This window comes from Chinchilla lanigera, unplaced genomic scaffold (assembly GCF_000276665.1).
Source record: "Chinchilla lanigera isolate Chin_1 unplaced genomic scaffold, ChiLan1.0 scaffold00035, whole genome shotgun sequence".
Lineage (NCBI taxonomy): Eukaryota > Metazoa > Chordata > Mammalia > Rodentia > Chinchillidae > Chinchilla > Chinchilla lanigera.
In genome coordinates this window covers 15,790,443-15,815,795 of record NW_004955436.1, presented here as the reverse complement: position 1 = coordinate 15,815,795, position 25,353 = coordinate 15,790,443, and the positions used below count along the sequence as shown (strand labels likewise).

Here is a 25,353-nt window from a genome sequence, read left to right as displayed (position 1 = left end):
ACTTATATATGACTGAAAGTTAGATAGCCTAAGTCACATTTTCTCTAATTTACAGTGTTTATAGTTTTGGGGGAATCTGGTACGATTGTAGTCTTCCTCAGTCTGCAATTTCTTATGCAGCAGATAGGCAGAGTAAAAGTTTATCTGACATCTTATTGGTGAGTCCTATAAGGGGTCTTTTATTTACATACATGATATATATATGCACTAATACTTTTAATGACCTTTAGGACTAAAGCCTACTAAAAACACTTCAAGTGTTAAATGTTTTTACAATGTTGAAATATTTAGCAGTCTTTCTATTTATATAAAGCAAATTATCCTGTTTTTTTAATTCTCCTTGTTTAATCAGAAGCTTTCATTACTTGCTGTGTTGTGTAACTTAAGAGTTTATTTCCTCATTAAGAAGGAACAACAAACTCTGGGGTTAGAATTATAAAGGCCAGTCATTTCCACATGAAGAATTCTTATGAAAACAAGGTTTAATACCCAAATAAATTAATAAACAAGTAAATGATAAACAAAAAGACTTTGAATATGCACTTTCTTTTGCATGGCTGCACTAATAAGTAGAAGAAAAATGTTAAAAACAAATTTAGCCTGATTGTCATGCAATTGAATTTTCCTGAGGCAAATTAGAATGTATTAATTTGGCCAACAAATAATAATATTCCTGTAGAAATAGTAGATGTTTTCAGTACTTAAATATGCACTTTTATATATGCATTCTAATGGTAGAGTGGAGCAAGAAATAGGAAAAATTATTTTTATTACATATTTTAACTTTACAAATTAGTTAAAAAATATCCTTTGATGCCTTTGTGATGCATTTCTGTCATTTTAGGTAATTCTTGCCTAATATTGTGAAGTGTACTTGTTTCTAGGAAATGACTGAATGTAGATCTAAACAGTTACGGTATTTGTGGTGTAAATTCCTGTATTTGTTGATTTTTGTTAGTTTTTCAGCATAATAACAAGTATCTGAAGTAATAAACTTACAAGAAAAAGATGTTTATTTTAGCCCACAGTTTTGGAGATTCCAATCCAAGATCACTTGACCCATTGCTCGGGGATCCCTGGCAAGCTAGCTTATCATGATGGGAAGCACAAGAGCAAAACCACTCTCCTTATGGCCAGAAAGCAAAAGACAGGAAGAGGAAGGGCTTGCGGGGATATCCCACAGTCCCCTTGGATGCACCCAACCAGTGACTGGAAGGACCTCCACTAACTCCGCCTCTTAAAGACTCCACCACCTCCCAGTAGTGGCACTCTATTGAATAAGCCTTTTCACTTCACCTTTGGGATATATTTAAGATCCAGTAAGCTCTTAAATTGAAACATATTTTTAAATTATATTTACAGAGTATAAGAAAGACCTCTTGAAACTGAACTCATTTTATTTTGTAATATAACCCATGATAGTTCACACTGTACTCTAGGTTTAATGAGATTTAAAATTGGTTCCTGCTGTCATCATAATATGCAAAAGTCAGTGCTGGGGATTTAGCTCAGCGGCAAAAGCGCCTGCCTGGCAAGCACAAGGTCGTGAGTTCAGTTCCCAGTACCGGAGAAAAACCAAAAAAAAAAAAAAAAAAAAAAAAAAAAAAAAAAGCAAAAGTCCACCATACAAGACAAACCTCTTCCATTGTGCATTTGTGTTTTTTTTGGTTTTTTGTTTGTTTTTCTGTCTTTTTGAGACAGGGTCTCACGATGCAGTTCAGGCTGGCCTTGAGCTCACCTTGTAGCCCAGGCTGGTCTCGAACTTGCAGCAATCGATCCTCCTGCCTCAGCCTCCCAAGTGCTGGGTTTACAGGCGTGAGCCGGCCCATTGCCCATTTGTGTTTTATACAAATTATTCATTTCTGCATGTGGAAGTTAATGTCTAGAGAATCTGTTGCAGGGGGAAAAGAAATGATGGCTAAAAACTTCAGGTTAAATTTCCCTAGTATGTCAAATTAATCACACAAAAGTGCTTTCTCATTTTGTTTTAGAAATAATCATATAAAATACTAAGTAGTTGTAGTGGTAGGAAGGGTGATCATTGTGATGAATTGTACTTTTGCACGTTGATTCGCCAGGCACTAGTCTAGCCCCTATGTGTGGATGACTTCTTTTAATTCTCTCAGTAGCCCAGTGACACTCTAAATAGATTCTATTATCGTTCCCATCTACAGTAACTAATATGCACATTAATAAGTAATTAATAAGTATAGACAGAGCTTACTGGAGCAGCCAGTAAGTGAATAGACTAGTGTTTCACCCAGGTCTGGATCTGGCTCTGGAACTCTCACCCACCATGCTTCTGCTCCTGGGTCCGTGGCAGTGGGATAGATGCTAGAAATATTTAGTCACGTAGAAAATTTGGGTAGAATGAAGAATTATATTTAAGAAGGCAAGGAATAGTGGAGAAAATACAAGTAAATAACCTTTCATGCTACAAACTGGTTACCCTTTATTATATATCTGTATACCAGCAACTGAGCCCAGCTGTCTGAGGACAAAGGGCGTGGTTTATCTGAGACCCCGTGCCTTCCCCAGTCTCCTGCTCTGTCTTGGTGTGGGCCTTTGTATATGCTACTCTGTGCTTGTATGTTTAAGAAGTTTCACACTATGATCTAGTAGTGGAGCACTGTGATTTTCTATAGATAAGAGAATGTCATTCTCCAAAGTCCTGACAAAGCCTTCTAGGAGGCTGGGAAAGAAAGCAGTATATAGTATAGCCCTCTACCTTTCCCAGTCCTGTGGTAGGGAGATTGCTGCGTGTAGATAGATTTCCATCCATGAGTAAGACAGCAACAATGCTGGTTCCCAGGGGTCCCAGTTCTTAACATGGAGATGGTTGTATATATATCACCCTATTGGTGAGCCATTAAGTGGGATTAGGAAGGTGCCAGGAGGAAGGGAGGTTTTTTCTTCCCCTGCAGTGTCCTCTCTAAATGCCATGTACTTTGCTTTTTAGGAAGTCTTAGTCTTGGTGCAAATGATTATCCTGCTCCTGGGACAGGGCTTTACCATCACAGCTTAGCAGATCTAAGGTTCCCTCATTCCCACTGGAACCTGAAATACGGATGCTGATTCTTTATGTGACACTATGTGCAGTGTTTTATCTCATACACTGAGCATCCGTGTAGACATTTCTGTAACTTCTGCATGTGCATAGCACACTTTCTAAAACTGACATTCCTCAATATTCCAAGACATTAACCGGAATAAACTAATCTACATCTACACACATCACTTTCTTGCATTTCTCTCACTTATTCTAACTCCTACTTTGAGTAGGTCTAAATTAAGATTTTCCTCCACTTATTACATCTTCCTTGATATAGTTGTATTCTATTCTGACCATCCTACAGAGGTAATTGTCCTATAAAGCTCTTTTAAATCCCCTTCACACCTACCAGGATCACCTTCTACCTGCCCAAATGCATTAAGTGCTGGAGAAAAGAAGTCTGCAGTTGTAAATGAAACCCTGAGGAGTGAGTAGTTTTTCTGTCTAGCAATCAGATGATTTGTTTGCATATCTTGCATATATATGTCTTGGTAGAACTATATGTACAGGCTAGAGGAAAAAGGGAGTGCATATTTCTTTAGAGGAATTATGAACGCCACTTAGGCAATATGGGTGCATTGTCCTTCCTTAAATAAGGACAGAGAGGAGAGACAGAAAAGAAAAAGAAAATCCAAATATTAAGGTTAGCAGAAAAGTCAAAGCCAACTAAATTCTATGTGTAACATAACCTTTAAATGTTACAGCAAACTTACCCCAGAACAAAATAAACATAGCAGTGATATAATTAACATAGACAGTAAATACACTGCTCCCCAAAAGCTTTCCTCCAGCAGTCTTCACTTCTGTCTTTCTCCTTGTCAAAAGGAAGGTGGTGTCCTTTTGGTTCCAGATTTTTGGGTGGATATCCCTTAGGACATGCTTTGAGTCTCTCTCCACATTGGGGCTTGTGTTTTTGGGTTTAATGATAAAGAAATAAATGAACAGAAGGGTTAAAAAAAGGTACTAGGGAGGTTATTTTCCTAAGAAATGGCCTGTAACTGTATTTTTACTGAAAATAAATAGAGCTCACTGGATCAACTCTGGTGATGAGAAGGTGAGAGAAAAATTGCTTTATGAAAAAAATGTAAGGATTGGGGTCACTAAATTTCTCCTGCGCTTGGAGGCAGTTTCAGACAAGGAACATGCCTTGGTCATCTACAATATGAAATAAACAGCTGGCCGTGCATGGCCAGTAATCAGCAAATCATCACGGGGAACTGCCTGTTGTATTTGCCTTGCCCTGATTCATTCAGATAATTTAGATGGAGTTGACATTGTCTCCAAAAGATAACTGACTGGTTCAAGACCTAATGACAGTATTGGCTTTCTTACCACTTATCTGCACATTTCAGGGGCCACAGAGTGGAGTTTTGGCTTGGGATCTTCTAGATTACTTGGTTTCATTGCATTATAACAGCATCTGTATTATACAGTTTAATGTTTAGGATTGCATATGCAGTTAGTAAAGGTCTCCCATCTGGGACAAGAAGTATTACAGTGGGACCATTAAGAGAGGGAAGATTATCTGTACTTTATAAAGATTACATTTTTAAAATTTTCATTGACAGGGGCTGGGGATTTAGCTCAGCGGCAAAAGCGCCTGCCTGGCAAGTGCAAGGTCGTGAGTTCGGTTCCCGGTACCGGAGAAAAAAACCAAAAAAAAAATTTTCATTGACATTAGCATAAGGGAAAAGGATTGAAAATGGTGATGTAAAAAAAAAATCTTTTCCTGTGCTGATTATAAAGCATAGTACTACAATAAGATTTCATACATCCATATAGAAAAAATTAGAATTAATCCTGCTTTAAAATATATACATATAAATGGAAGAAACAAAGTAGTAAATTTTTTTCTTTAAAATGAAAAGATAGAAACTCACCTTTTAGTTTCGTTAGTTTTGTTTTTTGAAACACCATCTCACGATGCAGTTCAAGCTAGCCTTGAACTCACTTTGTGGTGCTGACTGTCCTCAAACTTGGGGTGATCTTCCTGCCTCAGCCTTCCAAGTACTGGCTTTACAGGCATGCACTATCACACCAGGCTTCACGTTTAAACAAAAAAACAAAAAGACACAATGACAAACTTGACTCTGGTGGAAACAGAAGGCTGGTGCTAACACCCTCATACAGCGCTTCCTCAGCCGGTGGCGCAACACATGCCCTGCAGAAGTCGTGACGGGTGGTCTCGTCCTTCCCACACCGAGAATCAGAGATTGGCTGTAGTGTAGGATCGGGTAGGAAGTGTAGGCTTCTGTACATCCTGGCTCTCTAGAGGAACAGAACCAGTAGGGCACATAATTACAAAAGGGGATTTAGTAGGTTAGCTCCTGGTCAGAGGAGGGGAGCCTCACAATGGTCTTCTACACTCTAGAAATCCGGAGAAGCCAGTAGCTGCTCAGTCCATGAAGCTGACAGCCTCATAACAAGAGGGAGCAAATATGTAGCCCGCATCCAAGGCCTCAAACCTCCCAAAGAGCCATTGGTACAAGTCCGCATTGGGAGGCTGAAAAAGCTGGAGGCTGATGTCTGCAGGTGACGGCAGCAGCAGAGGACGCCCCCACACCAGGCACACTGGGCTTGCACCACCGACATCCCTTCTCTCGCTTTAGTTCCACCAGGCCTCAGCCTATTAGGTGGGTCAGTGTTACAGCTTGACGGATGGACAGTCAGGATTTGGGAGTATACGGTAGCCTGCTTCTCACAGGGCTTTACATGTTTTATCTTTGCACCTGAATGTAAAACTATTTTAACTGTATTCTGCAGTCAGGTCCAGGAGACCTGGAGTTTTCCAATGTTTTATGCTTGGCTGTTCCTTATCTCAAGCCTTCACAATCATGAAGGGCTAGTGGCAGTTTTTCTCATAAGACTTTGTACCTTTATAGAATCAGTCACCAAGTGGGATCATACATTTTATTTGAATTTTAAACAAAGTGTTTTAAAATTGTTGACATTGAAACCTTTTTGTTTCTCCTTAAATTTACTCCATGTTTCCAAAAGTATGAGATGTGGACCAAAAATATAGTCAGTGTTTAATTTTTTAAAAAATTATTACACTGAAACATTAGCATTAGTCCCCCTCAGAATAGTTCCTCTCACTTTGATCACTCTTATCCTTTAATTTTTACCACTTTGTGAAGCACTTCTGGAAGTCCTCTTTCATGTGTTTCTTTAGTTGCGCTGTTATGTCTTAAATGATTCTTAGATTATTGTCTTAAATTGCCTCGATGTCTTAAATTGATTCTTAATGTTTACCTTTGGAGAAGAGCCAGAATCCACACGATGCCAGATCTGGTGAAAAAGTGGATGTAGAATGAGGACACACTGTAATGTTTTTATTTGATGGAAATTTCCGTAAATGTTTTGCGTCCATTCAGGACTTTGTGGCATCCGTGAAACACAACTGGACAGTCATAGAAGTGAACTTCCAGAACTGCTTCAGAAAGTAGCAAGAAAAGTGGGATAAGTATATTCAAAGATGGGGGAGTATTTTAAGGAGGGAGCGCGTCTTATTAGCCCACCCATAATCTTGGATTTCCCATTTTTAAAAGCATAGCGAAGAGTAAAAAGTGTTTGTGAGAAGTGTTTGGAGAGGTTGCATATAACCCAGGAAATAGGATGCGTTATTTCCCACACGTGTCTCTTCTCCTCTCCAACACCCCACAAGGACATGCACAGGGGAGCGTCAGCGTTGCCCATGAGGGACTCCAGTTTTTCATACATTCATGCCACGAAAGGAACTAAAGTTGACGACTATAAAGTTCAAAATAGGTATCTGCAGCTCTCAGATCTTCAAGAAGGTGTTACTCAAATGAATGATGTCGCAGCACTGTGCCAGAGTTTGTTTTTACTCTTTATCGTTTAGTCACCTAAATGCAGAATTGGTTAGATGGGGACTCTTGATTCCTGTGTATAATTTTTATGAGCACATGTGAGTGGATGTTAGCAGAGCCAACTTTTGTCTGGGTTCATTTCATTTTTCTGGATACTTCCTTTTTTTTTTCATGTTACCTCTCATCTTCTAAAGGTACTACATGACTGACGTAGAAAGTTTCTTTCTCCCCACCCTGAGGAGTGGAATGGCTTGGTACCATGGCACTCACTGGTAATTGTGGTAGAGCAGTTTGAGTGGAGGAGAGAGATTAGAACCCACGTCTAAGCAGTTTGATTAATGGATGAGGCATGAGGAAGTACGCACAGCACACCACTCTTTTGTACATTTTGTTTGTGAAGGAGAGCAAAGGGGTGATATCCGTAGCTAGTAGAAAATGTAGATTTGAGATGGGTCGGGAGAGAGGCAAAGAGAGAGATGGAGAGAGACAGAAAAGAGAGAGAGGGAGAGGATGAGGGAGAGGGAGGGACTGAGGGAGAGGGAGAAAGCATGGCAGGTCTATAACTATTCTCAAGTACAGCTTTACTGAGAGAAGGCTGACCGTGCAGCATGAAAGTTTTTAAATCCTTGGGAAGAGTTGGCCATCGACAGGAAGGTGACAGCTCCTGAATCAGGGAGAGAGGATGGCCAGCTAGCAGGAAGAGGGGAGTTAACTGATTTGGTCTTTGGAAGATGCAGGAATCCTAGGCTAGTGGTGTTTAGTTCTTTGGTGAAGCATGAAATAAAGTCAAAGGATTCTAGAGCAGGGAGGGAAACTTACTTTTGGTTTGGGAAAAAGAAGGCAGTAGGAAATTAGTGTCTTGGGGTTTGGCAAAGCAGGTTTATTGAGGAATATAGTGCAGTTACCAGCACTTGGACAGCTTAGGTTTGAAATCAGACCTTGGAAGTAAAATGGGCTGACTCTTGAGCAGTTTTCTCCAGTTGTATTCTCCAGCTGCTTGGGTTCAGAAAAGGCAAGTAATTGGGCAGATCCAGGCCTGAGTTTTGAGAGGAGTGAGAGGAAGCAAGAGAGATGGGGTTGTTTGTAATGATTGTGACGATGGACTGTGTGCTCGGACTTGGGTCGCTTCATCAAGAAACACTTCACAGCTTTAATTTTGCAAGTATACTTCCATATCAAGGCTCAGAGTTATAGAAAGAACATGTGTGTTCTGATATCATGTCTGCTACTTGCATATGACCTTGGATAAATTATCTGAGTACCCTTGGCTAGAGTTCCTTTATCGTCAAGTAAGGATAACACCATAAGCCACATCACGGCATTATAATGTAGACTGTGTTTACACATAGCAAAGGAGAATTTTCCACCCAAAGAGTACAACTTGAACACTAGCATAGTAGTCTATCACTATAATTAATATTATACAGCCTGACCTACTGTGTTATCTTTCACTTTGACAGCAAGGGAGAAATATTTCTCTTTCTGATTGTCTTACCCCAGAGTAAAATACCTAGTGCTTTCTCCCACATTTGTGTTTTTAATTAATTCATTCACCTTTAGTCCTTTCCTCTTATATGCCTTTACATTTATAACGGGACTGAAATGATAAATAGCAAGCCTCCAAAATCCAGTTTCAAGCATGAAATTGGGTAGATAGTAACAAGTGAGTATTTTCAGCCATGTGTCAGTTTTTGGGGAAGCAGAATGCCTTGTAGTCATCTTTCCACATTTCATGGACAAAATAAGACTATTCTCATGAGGACAAATAGGTCTAAAAAATATCTTCCCTAGCGCAGATGTTTGCTCAGAAATCAGTATCTTACTAATTTGTCAAAAATAAACATACTTTGCTTTTGGTTCATTGCCTCATGTAGTGGGCTAGTTATGATACAAGACGAATTGTGTGTTAGCATATTGTCTGTTATATCATATCATTCATGTTGTTCTTTCTATGGTTTAGCAGAGTACATTATTCTGAATAAAACCCAGTAGAGGCATATACTATTTATTAATCTTGTTGGTGTAATATTTTGTTAATGCCTGGAATGTGTGAGACCCCATATTATCTCACGTGGAATGCTCACATATAAAGGGGCACTGTTAGAAATCATAGCAACCCACCAATGTGTAATTCGTGTCTAAAGTCCAATATAATGAAAGACTGTCTGGTTGTTGAAGGATAATTTTCAAAACAGATAAAATCTTTACTGTCACACAAGTATAAAAAGAGCATGTATCAAATATGTCATTTAACTCATTAATAAGAGAACCAATAAGAAGTCGTAGCAGTCTCCAAGGAGAAGACTAAGTGCCTCGCCTTTATGGTCAGAGAAGGGATACTAAGATGAATTTATTTATAGGTGCAAAGCTGACAAAGTAGTCAATATCCCTGGGTCAATAATAGCTGCGTTCCATGGGATGCGATTTCCATTTCTATGGACAAAAGCCATGCATTATGATCAGTTGTCTTGAGTTTGCAGAATTTAAAATAGCACAGAGATAATTTAAGCTTTATAGGGTACACACTAACTTTCCCCCTTCCAAAGCCTCCTTACATAAGCACAACTGCAGGGGGGCCTGGCACCCTGCATAGATGTCCCAAATTCTCCTTATTGCTTTGGACTCAACTGTTACTTGCTACTTTGTTACATTTTCAGTTTTTCATTGTTTTCTCAGACAGATTCCTATGTCTAATGACTTCTTGAAAAGAAGATTTTAGGAACCCAGTGGTAATTTTATATGACAGTTCATTGTGCTACATAGTATTAAGTTTTACTTCCCATTCATATTTGTGAGTAGCTTGAAGCTAAACTGATTTGGGGGGTACTTTGATACCATTTTGGTTGACTGTACTGGGAGAACTGGAAGCATTTGTTGCCGAGCCACCTGCAGCTGTTCAAATACTTTGAGCCTTTTGGTTCATTGTATATTTTGTCCTAACCCTTCTTCCCACCTAAATAGAAAGAAAGAAAGAAAATTCAATAGCACATTGCATCTCCTGCTTTATTTTACTGTTGTTTGGTAAGCTGCAATTTTACTTTTGTAACCAGAGGCTGTATTTATTTTCAGCGTTGGCAGTTCTGCCTAATGAATCAACTGGTATTGAATTCACAAAGGAGATGCCGTTTCCCTCCCTCCATCTGTTTGCCAAATGTGTGTGTTCCCTCCGCTCCAAGACATCACAGTTGCACTAAAGACAGCCATTAGCAGCGGGCTGGATTCTCATCCTCTGCCTGACTGAATAGTGGCACTTTCCTCTTATGGTCAAATAGGGGTTGTGTGGGGTAAAGCTCCACATCTGTGATTCTTGAGAAAGCATCCTTGTCTGTGTCGTTTAAGTATAAACTCTGGCTCTGCATTTCTAAAAAGCTTTAGGTTGATCCTCAAGCCCTGGTTTGTTCTATCATGAGGGGATGCCTGTCTTTGGACAGTAGTCTTGGCATAGGGACTGAACTTACTCCAAAGACGAGATCAACTGAGGCTAAGTAGGCTCAGGCTTTGTAGGCTAAGTGTAGGGACCCATGATGATGTACTGAAATCATACTAGATTTTCAGCAAATTGTACCTTCATTCTTACTGGTATTAGGGAGGGTATTCTTTCTCGTGATTCTGCATTTCTGCCAAGTTCTTGGCCACACTATCAACAGGAAGAATTTAGAGCTGACAACTGAGTACTTGACCAATGTTCTTTGGAACAACATAGATAGTGAAAGCGTGGATGGTTTTGTTGGTGTTCAGGTCAAGTGGAAATCCTTTTCCCTCTGATTAGGGTCAAGAACCAGATAAGGGAGAGTCAGACAGTTTTTCTAACTCATCCTGAAACAGATCTTCCCATTATAGAGTCATTGTATATTATTTTGCTTGAGGTTTTGGAATTGCCAGAAGATTTTACATGCTCAAGTTCAAATATAAACTTTATATACTTCTCAAAGTGAATTATGAATTATTTGTGGGTTCTGTTATCTGTAATACATATATAAAAACGATTATGTGTTTTTCCAAGGGACATGTCCTACTTTTTGACATATTACATAGGTTTTAAAACAATTTCTCCTAAATTTGTCTTATGAATATTTTAATAGCAGCTGTCTTGTGTACTATGCTGTTTCATGAAGCTTACGAAACAGTTTTGTAAGAACTTAGTATTGTCTGAGAAGTCTTTTGAGTACGATTAAATGTTATTACCCTATCTATTCTGACCTAGATAAGGGGCAGTGAACTATTTTTAAATATAAGGCCACTAACCCATCAAAGTTATGAGCTACTATACACACACACACACACACTCACAATTTTAAGCACTACATTTATCTGTTTTACCCTCATCTTTGTCCCCAGTGACTTCCAACTAATATGTGCATTAGTTTTGAAATTTTCAGAAAAAAAGTAATAGAAACTTGCTTTGAGAGTAAGTAATAAAGATCATAAACAAAATAGCTCAATACATATGCAAATAATATTCCTGATTATTACAGGAAGCCGAGAAGACAGAGGTAGAATCCAATGTACGAGAGAGAAGGAGTAGGGGCCCCTGACACACAGGAAGAACGGGGAGAGCAAATCTGCATTAAGGAAGGAGGGAGTGCGTGTTAGAGAAGAGCTTCATGGGTCATGAGGTTGTGACATTATTCAGACTTAAATTCTTCATTTCTTTTTTTTTTTTTTTTGGTTTTTCTCCGGTACCGGGAACTGAACTCACGACCTTGCGCTTGCCAGGCAGGCGCTTTGCCGCTGAGCTAAATCCCCAGCCCCAAATTCTTCATTTCTGTGGTCTCTGCCAATTCTGTTAGGATTGCTAGATGATAACCAATCTTCACAGCATTGCTACTGTCTGAGACTTTGTCTTGAGAGTGGATTTATTCTGACACCTTTATGGATTTGACCATATCTATCCTGGCCCCCAAGTGTCCCTGGCAGTCACTCTTTATGTCCAGATTTTAATATTTAGTTTCAATTCTTTTCATAACAGGTAAATCAAATTTTCATCTGTCCTGTCATGATAGGGTTGCTCAAACAAAGTGCATTATTGTTGTTTCCAGTATTAAGTAATAATTAGGCACTGGGTCCTGAATGATCCATATGGTGACAATTTTGTATGTATCTTGAAACTTTTGAAAAAAAAATCCATCTGAGTATTTCCTGTGTGGCCTATATTTTGTGGTCTCCTGTTTGTTTTTAAAACTTTACTTTTTTTTTTTTCAGTCATCAAACTCAGACAACCTGTTGGGATCACCCTAAGATGACCGAACTCTTTCAATCCCTTGGTGAGTGTTATTTTATCGACTAGGAACAGATTAACCAAACAACTGAGAACTGCGTATTCTTAAAAGGAAACTAGTCACCAGCTTTTCTTCTGTGACATCTTACCTCGAGAAGATCAGGTCATTGACATTTAACAGCCCTGACTCCAGGGGTGACACAGGGCACAGGTTTCACCTTTCTCTTTAAGAGGATGTGTGTTTTGGAGGGGTGGGAGCCAAAGAGAGTTCTTTCGCCAGGAGGAATGGAACTGTAGGCATGACATCTCCCAGACTGAGTCATCTTAAATTTCAGCTTTGAGAAAAGTATGCATTAACAATGTAACTTCTGTCCACTGCCTTAATTTTGTTTTTAGCTTTTCCTGCTTCGAAATTTTGTAAATCAGTTTAGTGAACCTAATTTCATTTTTGCTTAGCTCATGAAAAGCCAGATTCATTTTAATATAAAAACGCAAGAAAACGCTGTAGGTGAGGATCCTGTTCTTGCTTGAATTTCTAGAAGACTGTTACTTTCCGCCAGTTGCTTAGTCTGCTTCCATCAGGTTGATCCAGTGGTGTTTTTTCGTTTTTCTCCCAGTAACGAGGGAGGGAGAAAGCAGCATGAAGCCTCCCATTCCCTTTTCCGCGAGAGGCACGCATGTTTTCTGTGCCTTAAACATAGGGCTTTCTTCTGCGTAACCTTTTATTTGGGTAAGAGAAGGTGTTGCAGAAGACTAACAAGCAAGGAAAACCACTGCTTTCTGTAGTTTGTAGGGTGAGGTGATGGATTTTGATGATTTGCAAGTTTTCTTCTGACTCTCCTGGCTCTGATCCTCCTCCATGTTTGAGGCACAGAGGAGGAAATCACAATATGTGTTGTTTTCAAGATCATAATCTTGGGGCTGGGGATTTAGCTCAGCGGCAAAAGCGCCTGCCTGGCAAGCGCAAGGTCGTGAGTTCGGTTCCTGGTACCGGAGGAAAAAAAAAAAAAAAAAAAAAAAAAGATCATAACCTTGATCATCTTAATCAGGTCTACTACAGGGCAAATGAAGCAAACAGGTCAGGATGAAGGGAGCACAGCATGGACCATCTTCATGAGCCACGGTGATGAATAGCGTGGTTACAGAAAACTAATTGTCCTTGGAAAAATGCCCTGGAGGAGGACAGTCCCCTCTAGTATAGAGAAGGAATTGATTTGGCTGTGATAATAGCTATGTCTTCTTTTCCTCGTCTTCTTTTTCCTATAAATGGGCAGAAAGTGTGATTCCATACCTCATCCATCCTAAGGGTCACAAGTGATTGTGCTGCAACACAAGACAGGTTGACTAGAGAAAGGCACAATGAGCTTACTCAGAGTTTCATGGAACATGGGAATCTTCAGAAATAAAGACCCAGGGGGAAATAGTCTGGTTTTCTGTTCAGGTTGCATGAGGAATTGACAGAGGGTCGGATCTAATGATATTAGACTGAAGAGCAAGCTGCGCGAGTCTTTCTGTCCAGATTCTTTTTAGTCTCTCTGTGTGGCAGTCAGTATCCCTGTCACATGAGGGTCTTCGAGAAACAAAGGGGAAGGTCAGAGAGTGCCTTTTCAAGATTTTATGGCTGGCTTTGGAAAAGAGTAGTTCTAGATTTTATGAGTTGCTTTGAGGAAGAGGAATTCTGGTTGCTTTGATTTGCTTTAGGGGAGAAGAAGGGGTGAAGACAGGAGGGCAGAAGAAAGTCAGAATGACCTTGCTTTAAAGCCCTTTGCCTTCCAGTGTCCTGTGATTCAAAGAACTCAGCACACCAACAGACCATGCTTCAGGTTTTCAGCATGGTCACCTATTTGAAAATGCTTTCTTAAAATTTTTTGCGTAGTACTACTTTGAAATGGATTGCAACATGGTGCTAGTGATCACTTAATTATTTGCAAAAATAAACGTGGTAAAATTAGGAGAAGGCTTTTTACTGAGGACAGACATGGTATTTTTCCATCATCCAAAGTAAGCAAATACATACTTGGCATTTAATACAAGTTAAATAATAAGCATGCTGTTTAAATTGTTCCTTTTTCCATTTCAGCTGACCTGAATAATGTGCGTTTCTCTGCCTACCGCACAGCAATCAAAATCCGAAGACTACAAAAAGCACTATGCCGTGAGTTATTCTACCAAAGTTAATCACTCTATTCTTTAGATTGCTTTTTTCTTTTTAAAGACAAAGCTAAATGAAGAGAATGATGCATTTGTGGAGTTAACCTGATTTTCAGTGTACTCTGCTCCAGGGGTCGGCTATGGTTCTGTAAGTGCTTTGTTATTTGCCCCATCAGCATGCAGTAGTGAAACAAATGAATGGATGCCACTCTAATTGGAGAGTAAAATTAACCAAAACACAGGAGTGACATAGAAAGCTTTTGCAAACAGTGTGCTGTCACCTAATTTAAAAAGATTAAATCAAGGAATCTAAGTAGTAGGTCATTGCCTTCTTAGTACTTTGTATTCATTTACAAGTACAATGTTCCACACATTTTGCTCGATAAAATCATACAATAAGGGAACACTAAACAATCACATTTCTCATCCACATTGAACAGGCACCCCAGAAAATTAGAGAAAAACCTCTGTTTTCTTTTAAATATGTCTTGAGACATTTACTATTACCAGTGAATTTTTCCTGTAGAGAGTGTGTGTTCAGAGTGATATTTTGTGATAGTCATTTTGCCAAAGGATTATTTCTTCCTGTAAATAATGTAAAAGTAAGTAAAAATATAAATGTTTATAATGGAGAATAGCTTTAAGCTCTCTAGGTTCTATTTGTGCTTGTAGTGTTAGTCATTGATTTACTCAGAGAACCAATAGTCCTTGTTAGATATTTAATATGGATGATGGCATTTGCCTCTACTTCTAAGATAGGGTAGTTTTAAAAGTTCCCAGTATTCTTATTTGCTCCATTTTATTAAAAGTTGTTGTATGCTGAGGCAGCTTAGTGAAGCCTTAATAATTACCCTTAGAAAAATGATACGCTAGGGTTGAAAATTCTGCTCCTTAAAAGTCAGTTGAAAGCAGCAGTAAATTTTAAGCTACCTGTACGAGGGAAGTTGAACAAAGAGATGTGTGTGATCATCTAGAGAAAACAAAGCAAGGCAAAGCTTTAAATAATAATTCAAGACAATCTTTTGTGTGGAAGACAGGTCTACAGGACTGAAAAACACTTGCAGAAATACAATGAAAGGAAGAATGAGGTGACCTTGACTCTGGATCCACAGAGCCCTAAAGATGATTAGTAGCTTGTAGTAGCTGCAGCAAGTGTTACAGAATGACCAGTGCAAGAATTTGAAGCCAACACACTGTGGCTGGTGCGTGGTACACTGAGCAGGGAGAAAATAGGGAATAAATTATGAACATGCAAAGCGGGTGTGTGATCTGCTCAGCCAGTCCATGGCGACAGTAGTTTTGAATGAGACTCAGCTGTGTGTCCAGTTTCCAGCTGATAGGTCTGGAAGATCTTCCCAGGCCTGATGAGCTATAAAATGAGGACAAATGACTCAGCCCCAGGGCCCTGCTGACGCATCGTTGCGAGCACAGCCCGTTTCCAGGAATACTTGTGGGTGGAGAAACACATTCTTACGTGTGGTGTTTTCTTCTGTTGGTTCTTCTCAGCCCTGAAGAGACAGCTCTTTGCTTCACCTCACTCAGCCCTGAACAGAACCAGAGAGACACTCCTCCAACTCCTTGCCTAGAGAGCAGTGGTGATAGGCAAGGAGAAGTGCTGGGTTGTATGGGATTTGGGTGTGTGAGATGATAGGCTCACAGCCACTGGCCTCTGTCTCTGCACTGCAGCCTGGGCCCGTCTGCCGCTTGTCAAGTTGCCTGTTTATGATTAATCCGCTGCTTCCTCTCCCAACATCTCTGTTTACTTGAAATGCTCTGACCCTTTCTCCCCATCTGTCGGTACCCGTTACTCCTCCCAAATACTGTTAAAAATGTACCTCTTTTAGAAACATTAACAAGCTCCCACCTGCCTCCAATTTTTCCAGTACTTTATGATCGCCTGTAACGATGGCTTCTCACCCGAGTGACACATGCTTGCCTGCTGTGGCAGCACTGTGTTAGTGGAGTGCTCTGTCTCCCTTGAGAAGGGCTTGAGGTCAAGGTCAGCTCTCACTCCGAAAATCCCTGCCTAGTTTACTGCCCTGAGAAGAACGCACTGCCACTGCTCTATCACCACGGGCTCATTAGTTGGCCTCCAAGGTGGTGCAGGAAAAAAAACAAGGGGCAGTGCTTTGGTTCCCGCACTCAAGGAACTCCCATTTAGAGAGAGAATGCCTCATCTGGACACACACTCCTGCTTTCGGCAGATTGCTGTTGCCTGAGATGGAGGGGACCTGCCTGGCCCATCTCTCTGTTCCATGCTTCACCTGGCTCTGCTGTGGGCGCGCACAGTTCAGGCTGATGACTGGAGAGGCAGACATTGTATTCAGTTCCTCCTGCTGGGAAGGTGCTGCTCCTCCCTCACCGTGCCTGTGCTCTTCCGTGGCCGCTGTGCGTGCTTCCTTTGGGTCTTTGGCTGCCGTCGGGGTTTTAATGAGGTTCTCTGTGGCTTCTCTCTCCAAAATACAACACTCCTGGTTCTCCCTCTCATCGGATCCCTAAGTCCCCAAGCTGCCACTTGACATCATGCTTGGCTGAAGTACTAAGGCACAGTGTCAGAGTCAGAATTTTTAGTACTCTGTTCATGTAGTTATTTATTGTCTGTCTCTCCAGAATGAATTAAGCTTTTATGAGAGGGATGAATCTGTGTTTCTCCCACTTAGGACCTCATATAACTTAGAACATACTGAGCAAATGATTTGAGTTTGAGGGTTATATAAGAATGCACCAGTGTAGGATTTATAGTAGCATATTTCTAATAGTAAAATTTGTTTGATTTTGACATATTCATAAGCGTGATATGATACAACAGCAAGATATATGAACTAACAGTCAGCATAACATGGTGAACATTAGAGCTATAAAGTTAAGGAAGAAAATCAAGTGGCAGAAGAAGTTTGTACTTTGCTTCTGTTTGTGAATAGTTAAAAGGCATGCAGACCTAAATGCTGTCCTGTTTAGGTATGTGCATATACGTTGAAGAACTGAAAGTAAAGTACAAAGGTTAGCAATTATGGCTGTGATTGTAAAGAGGCATAGTTAAGGAGGGTTTTCTAAGGCTCTTCTGTGATGTGAGTAACATTCTTTCTCTTTAGTAGTGTGTTGTCATTTGTATTTAGATGTCCCCCCAAATCCTCATGTAGTTAGTCATAGGTGGGGCTTTTCAAAGGTGGCTGGACCTAGGGTGCATGATGCTGGGATCAAGGATGTGATGCTGGGATTGACTCCTGGTGCAGTGCTAGGATTAAGGGTGCCCCACCCTTGGTTTGAGTGCTGCTATTTTTCTTCAAATCGTATACATGCGTGTGTGTATACAGCTACTGTCCTTTATGTACTTCAAACCATATGCAGCTACTGTCCGTTGTGTATGTATGTGTTATATTCTTTAAGAACTTTTGATGATAGGGACACCAGAGAAGCAAAGGGAAGCCCTGTCCCTTTACAATGAAGGCTAGTTTCCTGGAGTAACAGGCCATAAAGCCACATAGAAATTTCCTATTAATCAGGAAAACATCAAGTAATGGGGTCTGAATGGAGTGGCTTAGCTGTTTTTCCAATATCCAGAAATTTCCTTAAATTCAGCTTTGGTGAATTTGAAGGTCATATCTGTCCTGAGACCTTTTCTGGTTCCTGAAGCTCTTATGGTGTTGTATTTAATGCTCGGATACTTTTGTTTATAGAGTGGATAGCTATACAACCATTTCCTGTTTTGTGTGATTTGGGCAATAGGGCCAAGATGAGCATGCATGCTTTTGATACTATCTAAGGCAGACTGGAGGGCAGAAGGGAAGGAATAGAGGATGAGTAGTTGCTTCAGATGAGAAATGATTGAAGCCGATGCTGCCCAGTGGTAGTAGCGGAGAACCGAGCACAAGGCCAAGTATGAAACCTAGAGCACCGCCTGTGTTTTGATGCCCAAGGGAAAGACAAAGAAGGAAGTGCGCTGAGTCCACAGCCAGGTGCTAACGAGTGTTCATTCTTGGCAGGGCAGGCGAACGATGATGCATTTCCATCTGATCACCTGTGCCTCATATGTGGGATTCAGGAAAAGTCTAAAAGTTGCTGAGAAAATGATTCTGCTGTTTGTTTCATTTACTGCATGACTGAGCTGTCATTTGTCTCCCTTTGAAAAGAGAAAATGATAATTTTCTGTGATTTAAATGCAGTCAGTTCTTTAAAAGTACCTGAAGATGCATGCTTGGCTCAGGCACTAAGGCAAAGTGTCAGAGTAAATCACTGGAAATTGAAGACATGATGGTCTGTGGGATGTGGCAAGTTACTGTCACAGCTACACTCTGTACAACAAGGGAGACTTTCCTGAAAGAAGTAAAGGACAATGTGATCCAGACAATGGTGTTTTTGAAATTTGGGCTTTTGTCATTTTATACCATGCGGGGATCCAATAGCAGAGCTGTGCTGCCAGCATGATTACCACTGGAATTCAGAAAACTTGGAGTACTTTGGCAGTATTTGAGTATATTTCTTTGTATCTGTGGAGAATTGTAGTTCTGTAGCTACTGTCCTTTATTCAGTGTTTGCCCTCTGTCAGGCACAGTGGAGAATAAATTTCCTTACTGCTACCCAGATCTTTCTAACTGAAAATAATGTATGGTGCTAAGGGTAAAAATGACAATGAAAATTGCAGGAGATTCTTTCTTAGTTTTTTTTCTGACACCGTCTTTCACTCATGTGAAGCTTGCATAAGTTATTTTTATTATCAGCTTCAGTTTACCAATAATATCTTTGACATCTGACGGAAATGAATTGCTGTTATCCAGACTTGCATGTTTTACCTTGAAATTTCTGTCTTTTCTTTAAAAACTGTCTTCCTTTCGAGTAGCTTCAGAAATCACTTTAATCTGTGTAATTTTCTAGCAGCTCTTTTCCATTATAGATAACTTAAAAATCAATAATCCTATGCTCTTTAAGAAACCAGCATGGACACATTTCATGAATGTCCTTAAAAATTCAAAATTAGTGGTTACTTGCTTGTTGGGTAAAAAGTAAATTCAAAGGAAGCTGTTTGTTCATTTTAGATAACTGTCAAAACGTCATATTTTTTGAGGGAATGGTTTTTGCATCAGGCATAGAAAAAGTAGTTAGGCATTCTCAGCTCCACTGACTTTTTTTAGAAATGGTAAAATGTGAAATATGAAGATAGAGAACAAGTTCTATAGAACAGTTTTCCATGAGCAGACCTTAAATTAATGTGGCTTCCGTAACTTTTCATGCCCACTGTGTTTAGATTTGGAAGGATCATTTCCACACTCAATAAATATATAGATATATTGCAATTTGATAATCTATTTCATTTCCTTATTTTTAATTAACTAATAAATGACTCAGAGTTGATTTTTAAAAACAAAGGTTTTTGCATTTGTGTGTGTATAGACACCTCTGGACCTGCACGCCTCCCTGAGGCTGTGGGTGACTGGCCTGGGCTCTCCGTGTATCTGCCCTTCCATAACCACACGCCACCAGGCCAAAGTCACACATGTAGTCTATGCTGCACATCCCCTAGGGCCTTTGGACTTGCTTAGATTGTTTTTCTCAAGCTGCTTCCCACGCATCCCTTGTATCTTACCTACTTTTCACTGTCCATTTCACATCCTTGGGGAGGCTTTTCCAGTTGTTTGCCCACTGAACACCTCCAATCCAATAATCCCAAATCCAAATGCACCCCCACCTGGAACTTCGTAAGCATTGGCATGACAGCCCAAGTGGAAAATTCCATTCCTGACCTTTTCTGATGCATCACAATCAAAATACAGATGCACCAAAACAGTGTATAAAAATTACCTTCAGGCTACCAGGGAAATATGAAACACAAAGAACTTTATGTTTAGACTTGAGCTCTCATCACATATATGCAAATATTCCAAAATAGAAAAAATTCCAAAATCTAAAACGGCTAGTGCCAAGCATCTCCAACAAGGATATTCATCCTGTATGAGCCGTCGCAATTTGTGCTTTTTCTCTTAGGACACTTTTAGTGGTATTATCAGGATGTCTTTGAGAGAGGGGGCTCTCTGTGTACCCTACATGCTCTAGTAGAGCAGTGCTCACCATAGGTGTTTTACACATGAGGAATAAAGACTGGAGCAGATAAATAAGTGCAGACCAATGTCCTGTGAACGTCTAAGCATCCTCATTAGCTGTGTGTCATGAGAAACTATGTGTAGGCAAAGCTGTGTGTCATGAGAAGCCATGTATGTGCATGTCATGAGAAGCAAACCAGACGTGGCCAGATTGTGGCAGCCTTATGGATCAGGTTGACTAAGGTGCAGTGGAGAAGTATTATTTTTCTGTTGAACCTGTTTTCTTAGCTGGGCATCCTTCAGTGAATTTTGTGTGTCATTAGGTGATGTTAAACAGCTCTGTTTACAGATGATCGGCTTGGTGGTCAGATGAAGGCTGGGTGACCAGTGGTGCTAAGTTATTTTGCTGGGGAACAGGAAGTTCTGGTGAGCTGTTGCACAGTAGGGTGACTATAGAAAACAACAATGTATTGCACATTTCAAAAAGCTACAAGGAAGGACTAGGAATGATTTCACTGTAAAGAAATGATCAATGTTTGAGAAGATAGGTCTGTTTAACCTGACTTAAACATTATGCATTTTATACTGTATCAAACTATCACATGACATCCCATCTAGATTAATATATGCTTCTGAATTTGAAGTCTAACTGAAAGCTAGAGTTCAAATTCAGATGCACGGAAATGTGGGTAAGAGGTTAGGAATCAAGGAATGAAAGTGCTGTTTTCTTTAAACATTAAAGTTAACTGAAAAGGCTAATTTATTTTCACTGGGGAAATTAAGTCAAGCTCTTAGGACTAGAAATGCTTTGTTTCCATGTTGCTGTGCAGTTCACTGACAGTACGTAATCCTTTTTCTCACCTGAGTAGTGGATCTCTTAGAGCTGAATACAACAAATGAAGTTTTCAAGCAGCACAAGCTGAACCAAAATGACCAGCTGTTAAGTGTCCCAGACATTATCAACTGCCTGACAACAACCTATGACGGGCTGGAGCAAATGCATAAGGACCTGGTCAACGTCCCGCTCTGTGTGGACATGTGTCTCAACTGGCTGCTCAATGTATACGACACGTGAGTTTTTTCCTTTAATTTACAATCACTGAATAAGACGTTAGTGATAGAAAATGCGGAGTGAACTTCTTAAAACATGCTTTTCCCACTGGAAATATGAAATTGTTGAAAATAAATGACTTTTCAAACCATAGGAACTCTTCATAAACAATAGAAGAAAAAAGAATATGCAAGTATTATTTTAAGGGTTTGCTTCACATGCCAAAGGCTTTCAGGTTTGTAGTATTATTTGTCAAGAAGCTAGAGAAATCTAACACAACCATTTCTTATTTTCTTTCCCTTATTCCTTAATGTCTTACACTATTTTTTTATTATTTTTATTTTTATTTTTATTTTTTTGGTCTCTTTAGGACAGGGTCTCGCTATGCAGGTCAGGCTGGCCTCAAACTCACTTTGTAGCTTAGGCTGGCTTCTAACTTGCAGTGATCCCCCTGCCTCAGCCTCCCAAGTGCTGGGATTATAGGCATGCACCACCACGCCTAGCACTATTGCCTTTTTTAAGAAGAAAAATTTTGTGTTTATCATTATGAGTTGAAATAATTTATGAGCTCATAATATTGTGCTCTTCAATTTTGGTGCAACAGATTAAGAGAGATTTGAATGGCAATGAATAAGATTTCATTTGTCTTTCAATATTAACTATATTTATTGCCATGATGGTTAATGTGTTCATATGGTATTTTAAATAATGTATGCTACAGGCCATCCTAGTATTTGCAATTGAATTAGGTGCTCCCTGTTATATAAAGAGCACTCTCAACTTCCAGCATAACTCATCTGCCTTTAATTTGGCCTTTACTATTATGACAACCTATTTGTGAACTAATCAGTTCTAGAAAGACTTGCCGTGGGCTGACATTTCTGAAACATTAGCAATTATTCATTCTTCTGGTAGAGTTTTAAAGTATGCAAAAATGAAATAAGAAAATTAGGACTGTTATTTTTCTCTAAGACTCTAAAAGATATTTTCTGTTAACTAGCTACAGTATATGAAAATTTGTATGTATCAGCCTTTTATTTAAAGAGAAAGAAAATAGATGATAGTTTATAAATGTTTACATATCTAGCAGTTGATTGGTTTTGTATAAGAAATAAATGATGATAGCTTTAGAGATGTTTTGTCTAAAATTTTACTCTCGCATTAAAAAAATCTTTTCTGTTATAATGTTTACAAATATTATGAAGTCTTTTTTAAAATAATAAAATGGCAATTGTGTACTAGAGGGCCCCTGAGAAACTCAATGAAGTGTGAATCTTTGTTACCATGATGAATATGGTGGCATTTACTACATTTCTGTCAGGTATCATTTCATGCATTTCACTTTAATACAGATTTTTATTCTAGAATAAAATATTACTATTAGCATTAACCCATCATTAATTTGCTCCCTATTTTTTAAAACCTCAAGGGAGACAGTTTCTGTAGTAAATTTAGCAAAATAGCTGGTCGATTAAGCATTTTAACTGCAAATGTTTATTGCTAAATTCATAGAGTAGTAGGAACTTCACACAGCCCTCTGGAGTATTCTATGGCTGCAACAACAAAGTACAGTAGACTGATGGCTTAAACAACATCGTGCGTATCCTCGCCGTGCTGTAGGGTAAAGTCTGAGCTCAAGGCATCAACATTCTTGCCTTTTCTTTCTGAGGCCTCTCCCCTCGGCTGTCTTTTCTTTCAGTGTACACATGGTCTTCTGGGTTAGTTCATTTCCCCTTCCTATAAGGACGCTACTCATTTTGGATTAGAGCCTACCCTACTGACTTCATCTTAACTTCATTATGTCATAAAGCCCTAGTCTTCTGATACAGTCACCTTCTGTAGTATGAGGAGTTAGGATTTCGGCATGTGAATTTTAGAGGAACACAGCTCACAACCCATATATACACTGAATTCTCTGGATAGCCCAAGGGAATAGTGCCACTTAGTTGAGATGGAAGCAGCATGTGAAAAGTGATGGTATTCTAGGGGGTTAATGTTGGCATAGGTCCACTTCCCACCATCAGATATGAGCACATGGAAATGCTGCCCTAAAGTACTTGTCTTTATTTAAAAAGACATTATCATGAAATTTCTCATTTCCCATTTTATTTATTTATTTATTTATTTATTTATTTATTTTTGGTACCAGGAATCGAACTCATGACCTCAGGCTTGCCAGGCAAGCTCTTATGCCACTGAGCTATATCCCCAGCCCCTTACATTTCCCATTTTAAAGGGAGAGAAAGCCTGCTGGACTTACATTCACACACAGAAATACAGTGAAGACCGTGATGAGTAAGAATGGTGCCCACTTGGTCTAGCCTTTTATCTCAGAGAGAAGTGTAGTGGACTAACTTAAGGAAAAGCACAGTTACTCTTAGGGTGGTAATCACGGATGTCCAGAGTTGCTTGCTCAAATTTTTCTCCTATGACTTATTCATTTATCTAAACAGTAGTTACTAAGGTTTTGCAAGCTGAACTTCTCTTTGAGAATATGATAGAATCTATAATATTCTCCTCCCAGTGTACCAGGACATGACAGACCCTTGAGCTGTTTCTCAACCATAGAGATAACAGCTTCATTCAGCTACTGTAACATTCATTCATTAGTTATGTTGCTCAGCTTTCTATCATGATAACAAGTACCTAAAATAACCAAACATGCAAAAAAAGGGTGGGGTGGCGGTTCATTTCAACTCGCAGCTGTGTAGGTTTCAGCCCAGGACCAGTTGAGCCCATTGCTTTCTGTGGAGTGGCACATCATGGTAGCAGAACAAAACCACTCACCGTGTGGCCAGGAAGTGGGAGAGAAAGCAGAGACCAGGTTCCACGTTCTTCTGAAAGGGCACACACCCAAAACTCAGAAACCTCCCACTAGTGTGCATTAAGAGCCAAGCTTGAAACACATGGACCTTTGAGCAAGAGTCCAGATCCAAGCTATAGCACTAATCCTATATTCTGACTGCCACGTTTTGTGTAGTACAACACAAACTTGATAAGTGTTGTCAAAAGCAACTAGCTCTTGAAATAATGAGTGTTATAAACGTAGTAGACCATAAAATCCCATAAGTAGAAGAACTTTGGGGATCTCTGTATTTTACTGATTGAAAACTGGTAGAGAGATAAGGCCATTTATTCAGAGCCACTTTTTAAATATGAAAGTTATGGACTTCATATTCAAATATTTTTGGCAGTCACTTTGTTATTCTCTTACCATAATCTCCATATCTAGAAAAAAATGGTACTTCTTACATTATTTTAAGTAAACTATCACGTTTTTATATGTACCCAGTTTGTGCTTACGTTCGGAATTTTGAAAACAGAATCCATTTTTATGTATTGCAGATGACAAGAATTTAGATTCCTGGTTCAGATTGCTATGTGACTTGGCAACCACTTAACTTTGGCATTTCAGTGCCTCATCTAAAAACTTGAGATAAAAATATCTGCTCAGTTTATCACACAAAAGGTTGTGAAGGGCAAATGAAGTAATGTATGCAAAATGGTCTTTATAAGCCGTAAAGATAAAATTGATCCCATTTATGCATTCATAGACTCAGCCAGCCTTCACCTTCTCAGATTAAAAAGTCTTATTTCACAATCTCCCTTCTAGATTTAGTGGAAATCAAGAGCATTTAAATCATGATTTAAAGGAATAGTCTGGAACATATTTTTTTTTTACCTGTGGAGAATATTAGTCTCGTATGTTGCAGTGTTAATTCATTTTTTCCAATATTGCAAGATGGTTATAATCTTCAAGATACTTAACTTACAAGTTCAACTAGTTTCAGTAGTTACTTATGAAAACTATCAGGGGAACCAAATACTTACATGTTGGGCTATGTCGTTTACTTAAATATTATTGGCTCCCTACTGTCTCTCAAATCTAAATATCTTTTTCTTAGTGCATTGTTTGTGATAGAGAATAATTACATTTATCTTGAGGAATTGGTACATTTGTATATCACATCTTGATCATTTTTCCCATCAGAACTTCAATGGTATGGCCTAACCTT

At 39.4% G+C, this 25,353-nt stretch overlaps 1 protein-coding gene and 1 long non-coding RNA gene across 6 annotated transcripts in view; one reads left to right on the top strand and one right to left on the bottom strand.

The window, feature by feature from the left end:
- LOC102029789 overlaps window positions 1-1,546 on the bottom strand; it is a 28,516-nt gene extending 26,970 nt beyond the window's left edge. The window contains exon 1 of the long non-coding RNA XR_261791.1: window positions 1,000-1,546. This is a non-coding gene — a long non-coding RNA (uncharacterized LOC102029789). The remainder of the gene's footprint in view (window positions 1-999) is intronic.
- The window catches only part of Utrn (utrophin), a 506,964-nt gene that overhangs the window by 421,584 nt on the left and 60,027 nt on the right, over window positions 1-25,353 (top strand). For all 5 annotated transcript variants that reach the window (XM_005389232.2, XM_005389234.2, XM_005389233.2 and 2 more), the window contains 3 exons: window positions 12,085-12,146; window positions 14,181-14,255; window positions 21,156-21,357. In XM_005389232.2, the coding sequence (XP_005389289.1) occupies window positions 12,085-12,146; window positions 14,181-14,255; window positions 21,156-21,357 (339 nt within the window). The remainder of the gene's footprint in view (window positions 1-12,084; window positions 12,147-14,180; window positions 14,256-21,155; window positions 21,358-25,353) is intronic.